Here is an 8815-nt window from a genome sequence, read left to right as displayed (position 1 = left end):
GTTTGTCTGTGATTTGAACCGGGGGAACAAATTACAGCAGGATCAGTCTGATAATATTTGTATCCCACTGTAACATTAATATATAAAGAGCTAACATCTCCAAAATGTCAAGAGTAGTTAGTGGTTACAAGAAGTGTTTGTGAACTAAAAATCAAGAATGTGGGATACTGTTTGTCCGTGATTTGGAGAACCCAATGCGTGCTCCCGACAGAGAAAACTAATTCTGCAGGGGAGACCTACCTTGGCACTTGTGCAGGTGAAGCCAAAGGGAAGATATGCTTCACCATATTTTCTAGTCTTTGGCTTAGAAGGAAGTGTGTTTGAAAACATATTTGGCTATGCTTCATCTCCTGCTTTGCGTTTGTGTGGGAGCCCCGTCAAAAGACCTGTCCATTATGCTAGCAGTGTCCAAGTGTTTTGTTTTCCTTTTCATACTGCGCCCCCTAGGGGGCGGGCCCCACACTTTGGGAACCTCTGAGTTAACCTTACCTGATCAGATAAAAGTTGGATGGATGTAAAAAATAAAATAAAATAAAAATAGAAGATAGCTGCTTCAATACAAAAAATTACAATAAATTAATTGCTCCAGGGTGTTGCTTGATTGTTGGGGGTGTTCTCTGTATTATTGAAGGATCTACCTTACAAAATAAAGCGCACCGAGGTTACCGCTGTTGTGATTTGGCGTTATATTTCAACAAACTTTGTTGCTCTCCCTGTTATATGCTACAAGAAGCGTATTCTCGCGATGTCTCGCGATGATCACCGAAGGCGTTCAGCTAACCTGTCAAAGCAGCTATCCGTACTCGGCTGAAGGAGGAGGTGGGCTGAAGTGAGCAGAAACAAGGTCTAGCAGACTGTTTGTCTTACAGTTTATTCTAAAGCTCGGTGAAAGTTTAAATCCCCTAAATATACTGCTGCAGGTCTGACTCCGCTGCACATTATTTAAAGAGAAGCAGTTTTACTTTGTTCCAGTAGAGCAACAACTTAACGCGTACAGTGCTGGTCTGAAGGGTTTTTTTCATCGAGCATACAGCAAAGATTTGAGTAAGTAAATGCAACTTTTCAAAGTGTGGCTCGGGGCTTGTACTTGCCAGTCCAAAGGTCCCGCTCTGGTATGCACTGTAAAGTCAGCAGAGTGAGCGAATGCGTTGTCTTTTTGCCAACACACACGCACTCACACATGTGTCTGATGTGTAACAGTGCTGCACGGCACGGCCGAAACTTTACACGGGAACTATAAAACAAAGGATGGATGTTGTTATTTGGCTTCACTGATCGGTAACCAGGCTCAGCGGTCACGTGACGGCGACTGTCAAGCCTACAACAGCTCTCAGGGTCAGCTCAGGTCTTCCGCGCGTGCACATTCAGAGGGTGGAGTTGCTAACAGATGACAGTGGCAAACATTGACAGGTCTACAGGGGCCCATTTGTTACTCAGTGCTGGTTTAAATCATGTTTTATGTAAAGGGTCGTGGGTAATCCTCTTATATACAGTCTATGAGTAATCCTAAATAAATATGAGGAATTGAGTCGATAACAGAAGCTGAAAGAAGCAGACCTGCTGCAGCCAAAGGCGGGAATGAAAGATGCCTGCTGTTTGTGTTCACAAGCTGAGCAATGTCAGTGACCCTCAGAAATGTATAAGTTTGTTTACTTACAAAGAAATGAACAGTCTCTAATTTAAATGGAAGCTTCATTTTAATAGAGTGAGACAGAATGTCAACCAAAGATCTAGAAAAAGATTATAAATTATAAATTAATTTGGACGTCAGTGGACGGGGCCATGCACCATAATATCTTGGACTAAAACCTCCTTTTCCCAGCAAGAACACTGAAGATGGGTCATCCAGCATAAAAATGACCCAAAACATACCACCAAGCACATTGAGGTCATTGAGGGGAAACTCCCATTTCTTTGGAAGTGAGCAAACTTTCAAATTCAGCTGGGGATCAGATAATTGTTTCCCCCTGTGTAAATCATGGCTACATCTGCAAGGCATGTACAGCGTCGTCATATCGAGGTAAAAACTAGTTTGAGATTCTTTTAAATGAGTTGCTATTTTATGTTGAAAAGAAGCCTCGTGGGTGCAGACATGAAACTGTAGCTAATGTCATTTTTAAGAAGGAGCAGCTCTGCTTTACAGTCATGGGATGACCAAATTCCTCAATTATCTCAATGATCTTTCTATAAAAACTGAAATATTTGTCTGAGAGATGTAAAAAATAAATAGATGTAAAAAATAAATAAAAAATGATACTGTATGTCTTTTCAGGTTGTGGGAAATCTTGAACACTCCTCATAGCATCATGTCTGAGTTGAGCGGGAGGGTCCAGACCGTGCTGGGTTTAGTAGATCCAGACCAGCTTGGCCGTACTATGACCCACGAGCACCTGACCATGAGCTTCGAGTGCTGCTTCTCGCCCCCTCCCCCAGGAGACGAGGCAGTGGCAGAGAACCCGTTTCAGATGCAGCACATTTTCTGGCTCAGGCAAAACCCGTACAGCTCCCCCGAGAACCTGCTCCTGAAGCAGGAGACCGCCGCTGTGCGGGACGAGCTGCTGGCCTACAGGAGAGCCGGCGGGGGAACGATAGTGGAGAACACCACCACTGGAATCGAACGGGACCTTCCCACCCTCCGACAGCTGGCCAAGGACACCGGGGTCCACATCATTGCAGGTGCAGGGTACTACGTGGACTGCACCCACTCTGAGGCCACCAAAGGAATGAGTGTGGAGAAGGTGCGTCCCAGTTTGTGGTGGGGTTTGGAGCTCACACACCTTTGTTAGAAAGTTTTAAGCATGCTTGTTTCAGTATGTGAGGATTTTTTTTTCATGCCTTTTGATTGATTTGAATGGATTTCTGACAACGTTGTCTAGTCTTTTGGTAGCTACACCTGAGAATGACCCTGAGAATACCGTACTCAGCGATATTTAGACACACTATAACTATGCTTTCATCATCTCCTTCAATCCTTAGTAAAGGGAAAGAGGGAAATTAGAAAACGTATTCTCAATAAATGAACACACGCCAGCTCCTCATTTCCTGACCTTCAGCTTACAGACATCATCATCAGTGAGGTCCTTCACGGCGCTGACGGCACAGACATCCGTTGCGGTGTGATCGGTGAGATCGGCACCAGCTGGCCCATCACGGAGAGCGAGACTAAGGTGCTGCGAGCCTCTGCGCACGCTCAGGCTCAGCTGGGCTGTCCTGTTATCATCCATCCTGGCCGGGATCACGCCGCTCCAGCTGAGATCGTTCGGATACTCCAGGAGGCCGGGGGTGACATCAGCAAAACTGTTATGTCTCACCTAGACAGGTGAGATGTCACTAAAATAAAGTCATTAAGATACAGCGAAAATTAGGGCGCCGTTTTCCTGTCAAACACACAATTTCCTGTGACACGTGCCCTCTCTGACATTTAATTTGAAACATTTTTTATTTCAGTATCTTAATACATTTTAGTGATTTAGCAGATGGAAGGGGAAAAAGCCTGGACCTTGGTGTCCTTGGTCAGGCTCGTGAGACTGTGTTGCCAGTGACTGCTTGAAATGATGCTGTTTGCTCCATATTTCCTAATTTTTAGCTGCTGAAGGCTTTCTGGTTCTCAGACTTGAGTTACAGCTGGCCAAAAAGTCCTGAGACACCCCTCATTTCTTTTTCTTTGGCTGCTATTTCAGTAATTTTATACCTTTTATATGTATACCTGACCATATTTAGAGGAATGCTTTTTTAACTACTTAACACGGGCCCATCTAAATTAAGGGATGAATCAGTGTTGTATGTGTATAACATGCAACTTAGCAAAGATCCAGTTTTAAATTGTATCTTTAGGATTTGTTGTGAGCCGCCAAAAACACATAATTTGTTCCAACTTTTTTAGTTGAACCTATGAAAATGTCAAAAATAAAACAGTTTGATAGGCACAATGTATTATTTTTACACAAACAAGGTTGCTCTTAGCCTAAAACTGATAGCTTTTTGAATATCTCAGCATGATGTGCAGTGAATCTTAAAAAATCTTTAGGAAACTGAAGAAGTGGAAGTGCTATGTACAGCAGATGAACAAGATGTGAAAGTCATGAACTTAAGACATAATAAAAAATCGAACAAAAGTCTGACACAGGACCTCAGAGATGCATCTGGTCCTTCTGTTCACTGAAGCCTCATCAGAAATGGTTTCAGTGGAGGGGAGCATGTCAAGAAGCTAGGGCTGCTCGATTATGGCAAAAATGATAATCACGATTATTTTCACTGAAATTGAGATCACGATTATTTGACGATATTTATTTCGTCCGCCAGAGCTTATATTATTTTTTTACATGCTGTAGTGCCATTTGTGGGAGCATTTCAAGTTGCTATACATCAATACAACTGTTATAGCCCATATTTTAAAAATGTGTATGCATTAAGTCCATAGTAACTACATTAATTGCAAAAAAGTGCAATAAACTACAAAAAAATTGAAAATCGTTTTTGTTTTTACATATATATTTCTACTGCAGAGCAGTGCGCTTGATTTGCCACATGGAGCAGCGCGAGAGTAAAGCATGAGGGAGGGGCTAATAATCGGCTCAGTCATTTTTAATGATCGTTGAAAGCCCAGATTGTAATCGTGATTAAAATTTGATTAATTGAGCAGCCTTACAAGAAGCCTTTTCATTAGGGAAGGGAAATGAGGAGAAAGTGATTGAGGTGTGCCAAATTACAGAAGAATAGGAATGAATATCAGTGGTAACAGGTTTCATGGATTGATAATTCAAATTTCAAAAAGCGCCATCTTTTTTCTGATCCGCCATGCATCATTATCTGGAAAGCAACTTTGCAACAGCTTCGTTTTTCCAAACAAAGCATCATAACTATCAGCTTTATTTTGGCCTTTTTAAAAGGACGATATTGGATGAAGGTGAGCTGCTGGAGTTTGCTAAGTTGGGGAGTTACCTGGAGTATGATCTGTTTGGAACTGAGATGCTGAACTATCCGTACAACCTGGACGTGGACATGCCCAGCGACAGCCAGAGAGTGAAAGCGTGAGTAAGGATTTCTTCTGTGTGTGCGTGTTGTTCACTATTTTGAAACCTCCAGGAATCCGTGTCCAGTCCAGTAATAGAAATCCTTGTGTTTGGAGCTTAACTCCACCTTAAATCTTTTACTTTCACTATAAAGAAGAGCTCATCGTGTAGTTGTTTTTTAAAGTAACACAAATTTCCCATAACGTTAAGAGAGCTGAATAAGTTATGCTCATGTATATATGTTGTTCCTATATATGAATGAAGGCTAAAAGACAGAGGCCCCTCATTTTTCACCCCACTGTTTTCTCGTGTTCAGCTTGGCGTTTCTGGTGAAGGAGGGCTATGAGGACAAGATCGTGATCGCTCATGACATCCACACCAAGAACCGGCTGACCAAGTACGGCGGCCACGGCTACTCTCACATCCTGAAGAACATCGTGCCAAAGATGCTGACGAGGGGCATATCGCAGCACCAGGTGGACAAGATCCTTATCGACAATCCTAAATGCTGGTTGACCTTCAAATAATTAAAAAAATAGAGGCGCGAGGAGGGCGAATTCACCCGGCTATTATTCGTCTTCTGATGACGACTCGTAATGAATACTGATCACGATCCGGAGTCATGCATTAATGTGTTCTTGGGCTCATATAGCAACGGGCTTGCCACCGTTGTATGTAAATTTTTCTTTAATTTCACAGTTTTCAGCAAAACAAAACGTCCATTATATTTCAAAGGAAAATAATTACAGGCTTTTGGATTTTTATAGAGGCTCTTTTAGTGCAAAACATGTTCTCTTTGTTTAAATATTTGTGATTATACATGATTCACTTTGTAAGCAAATTAATAAAGGAGGCCTTGCAGGGTCACGGTGCCTGTTATGGCACGAGAAAATCTTTTGCTCGTCAGTAGAAGTGTGATTGCAATCCAAGATAAATATTTCCAGGTGCTCACAAACACGGTGCTAATTGATTTTTTTCAATTTTTTTTATTGTTATTTGTAATTTCAATGTCATAGCTGCTCTCTTTGTATTCGTAGGCGACACTTATGCAAACACGTTATATGGAAGGGAAATAATGAGCGCATTACTAATCAGTATGCTGCTCTGCTCTTGACACAATGTGGCTGTGTTAGATGAGTTGTCCTGTTGCCCCTCGGTGGGTGTCTGCGTGTCTATGGGAGGCTGACTGGCTGGCAGGCCCGGATGAAGGACATGTTCTCCTCTCATCTGGGAACAGGTGGCCTCGCAGGGTGACTTCGCCACATGATCAATGGTGCGATCGCCACAGCTGACTGTGCGGCGTGAACAACCATCTAACTTTGATTAATCTTCTGGGGAGGATTACAAAGTGAGCGTGAGAATTTAATACCGCACTACATTTTACATCTGAATTGACAGTCGACTCTGGAGGAGTTTAATAATCAGCAAGCAGATTGATGAGCGTTATATAACATTTCTGTCAGCGGTGGCTGTCCAGTTTTGTGACTAACCACCAGACCACCATGTTGTCTCAACCAGATGCCATGTTGACACACGCAAGAAAAACGAGTTACACTGATGAATTCGTGCATCAGTACGAATGGCCCTTTACAGTTTTTTCTTGTCAAGTCTCCTAATGTTGCACAGTGTTAAAACGTCATTTTGATTAAACATGCATAACTACAGCTTTTCAACATTTTCATCCAAATTTCACCCACTGTGACTCTTTTTTTGCCTTTAAATAAAGCACACAAATGATTTAACAGCACTGTAAGCGGTCATGTGAATATATATGTATATATAATATCATATTTGCACCTATAGGTGAGTCATCACATTATAAACTTTCCATCTACAGGGACATGTGTAACCACACGAGCTACCGTCTGCAAACTTAATTCATAAAGCACGACATTTCATTCAGGGAGCACGAGCAACACTAATCAATGTGACAAGGGTACAAGTGGGTGCTGTACAAATTAAAACTGTTATTTTGGTTTTGTAATTACACTGTCAGCTCGTCGCTATTGCCCAGCACAGTTTTCTGTTTTTGCATGACCTCCTCCACATCACTGCTGATTCTGTTTGAGTTATAGAAACGGTGAGCTCTGCCTCTAATAATCCAGCTGACATTGAACTGAGCACGAGCGGTGAAGCAAGCTATATGCAGAGAAGCTCTTTTATCCTCCCAGTCTCTCTCTCTCTCTTTCTCGTCTCTTCAGCAGATCTGTCCGTGTTTCAATCAGCGTACAACATGAAGCCGGAGAAGGTGCTGTACTTGTTATTGTTGCCCCCGTGCGCCTTTCCGCCGTCCAGCTTAATATAAATCTCGTCCCCGGGCTCCAGGTGAAGAACCACACTGTTGCTGGCGTAGTCGTAGTTCTGGTCGGCGTCTTGGGCGATGGCGCTGGCTCTCACCTGAAAGGCAAATGTGACAGTTTGTGAAACGGCTTCGTTTCGAAATCAGAACCGCGGACAGCTCCACGTCTTATCTTGATTTGAAGCTTTAAAAATCCCTCACGTAACTTTGTTTGTTTCACAATACCCAGGAAGTGTCGCTCTGCGACTTGTGCGTAAAAATCTCAAAAAGTCTACTTTTTTGCAAGCAAACTAATATCAAAATAATCAAGCTTTTTTATCTTTTTTTTTTATAAAGCAATCGTGAGTTGTCCTACCTGGTTGTTTTTACAGAGGTCAGCCCACATGCTTGTTCCATCCCCGCCTCTCATCAGCACATGGTAAACAAAGAAGTAAATCCCCGGTATCGAACAGGTGAATTTCCCGCTAGAGGGATCATAGTGGTTTCCAAGGTTTGTAACAACATCGTCAAATTTCAGTATTTCATATCCCTCGTGCTGCTTCTTCAGTCCTGCGTAAAAGGCTATCTTGGGGACGGTGTTGTAAGTGGCTGCACTGATGGCACCGTTTGGCCCGTTCGCTCCCGGTGCCCCCGGTAGACCCGGAGGGCCAGGTGGCCCCCTCTCCCCGGGCGGACCGGCAGGTCCAGGTGGCCCGGGTTCGCCCATCGGACCCCTGGGACCCATCCTCCCGACGCGTCCCGGCTCTCCTTGAGGACCCTGAATGAACGTGGGAAGCGACTGAACCAGGCGGTTGTCTTTGATCGGGTTGGTTGCCTTGGCTGTAGCCGTAGCTGCGGTCCCGTGGGAGTCGCACACCATTTGACAGGATCCGAGCATCTCATAGCGGGCAGGAGTTCCGGCGGAGTTCACCACCACCGGAATCAGAACCACCAACCCCAGCACCAGCGCGACGCCACAAACACCAGATGCGATCATCTGCGCTCTTCGGATTCGCTGTGATCTCCCGGGTGGATGGTCTTCCAGCCTGCCTGCGGAGGATAGGTTTGCTGAGGGAAGAATTTGACCTGCTCCTGCACAGCCCTGCAACTTATGGAGACAAAATAGTCCTTTAAATATTTGTGCGCGAAAGTAACCATCCACAACTTTTTTTAATGCCTCTCTTTAAGCGTCGAACTGGTTCATCTCCACTTTCTCAACGCGTGAAAGAGCATCAGTCGTTTGGAATCGCTTGGAGGAAGATGCCAGTCTGCGTTATGCGGTGCAAAGTTTCTGCCTTCCACGGTGCCAAAGGAGAGAGTGGATAAGAAATTAACCGTTACTCGATTCTGGGTTTGAAGAGTGGGAGGAGGGATGGATGGAAGTGATGGATGGAATACAATCGGTGCGTTTCTTCAGTCAAAAGAGAGAAGGTGAACGACAGACAAACACTGATGCAACTCTGAAGCACTGAAACGTGACTATTTTATTTTATGCAGTCGATTTTGAAATAAGGGAGCAACTTTA

At 43.8% G+C, this 8815-nt stretch overlaps 2 protein-coding genes across 4 annotated transcripts; one reads left to right on the top strand and one right to left on the bottom strand.

Moving 5' to 3' along the window:
- Positions 1-727: 727 nt before the first annotated feature.
- Positions 728-5907, top strand: pter (phosphotriesterase related). Of its 3 annotated transcripts, none has more exons than XM_026150259.2 (5): positions 728-844; positions 2273-2738; positions 3054-3319; positions 4890-5030; positions 5329-5907. In XM_026150259.2, exons 2-5 carry the CDS (start codon positions 2307-2309, stop codon positions 5537-5539), a joined length of 1050 nt encoding a protein of 349 aa, XP_026006044.2. In that variant the 5' UTR covers positions 728-844; positions 2273-2306; the 3' UTR covers positions 5540-5907. The 3 variants fall into 3 exon arrangements, with proteins under 3 accessions (XP_026006044.2, XP_026006045.2, XP_026006043.2); XM_026150260.2 differs by having other exon boundaries at positions 742-819; XM_026150258.2 differs by having other exon boundaries at positions 755-1044.
- A 437-nt stretch (positions 5908-6344) lies between these two features.
- On the bottom strand, positions 6345-8435 carry c1ql3b (complement component 1, q subcomponent-like 3b). Its single transcript, XM_026150261.2, has 2 exons — positions 7667-8435; positions 6345-7409 (listed from the first exon to the last, which is right to left on the bottom strand). Exons 1-2 carry the CDS (start codon positions 8285-8287, stop codon positions 7230-7232), a joined length of 801 nt encoding a protein of 266 aa, XP_026006046.1. The 5' UTR covers positions 8288-8435; the 3' UTR covers positions 6345-7229.
- Positions 8436-8815: the final 380 nt, after the last annotated feature.

Source organism: Astatotilapia calliptera, chromosome 18 (assembly GCF_964374335.1).
Source record: "Astatotilapia calliptera chromosome 18, fAstCal68.1, whole genome shotgun sequence".
Classification (NCBI taxonomy): domain Eukaryota; kingdom Metazoa; phylum Chordata; class Actinopteri; order Cichliformes; family Cichlidae; genus Astatotilapia; species Astatotilapia calliptera.
The sequence above is the reverse complement of the archived record's forward strand: the minus strand, read 5'-3'. Positions and strand labels throughout refer to the sequence as shown.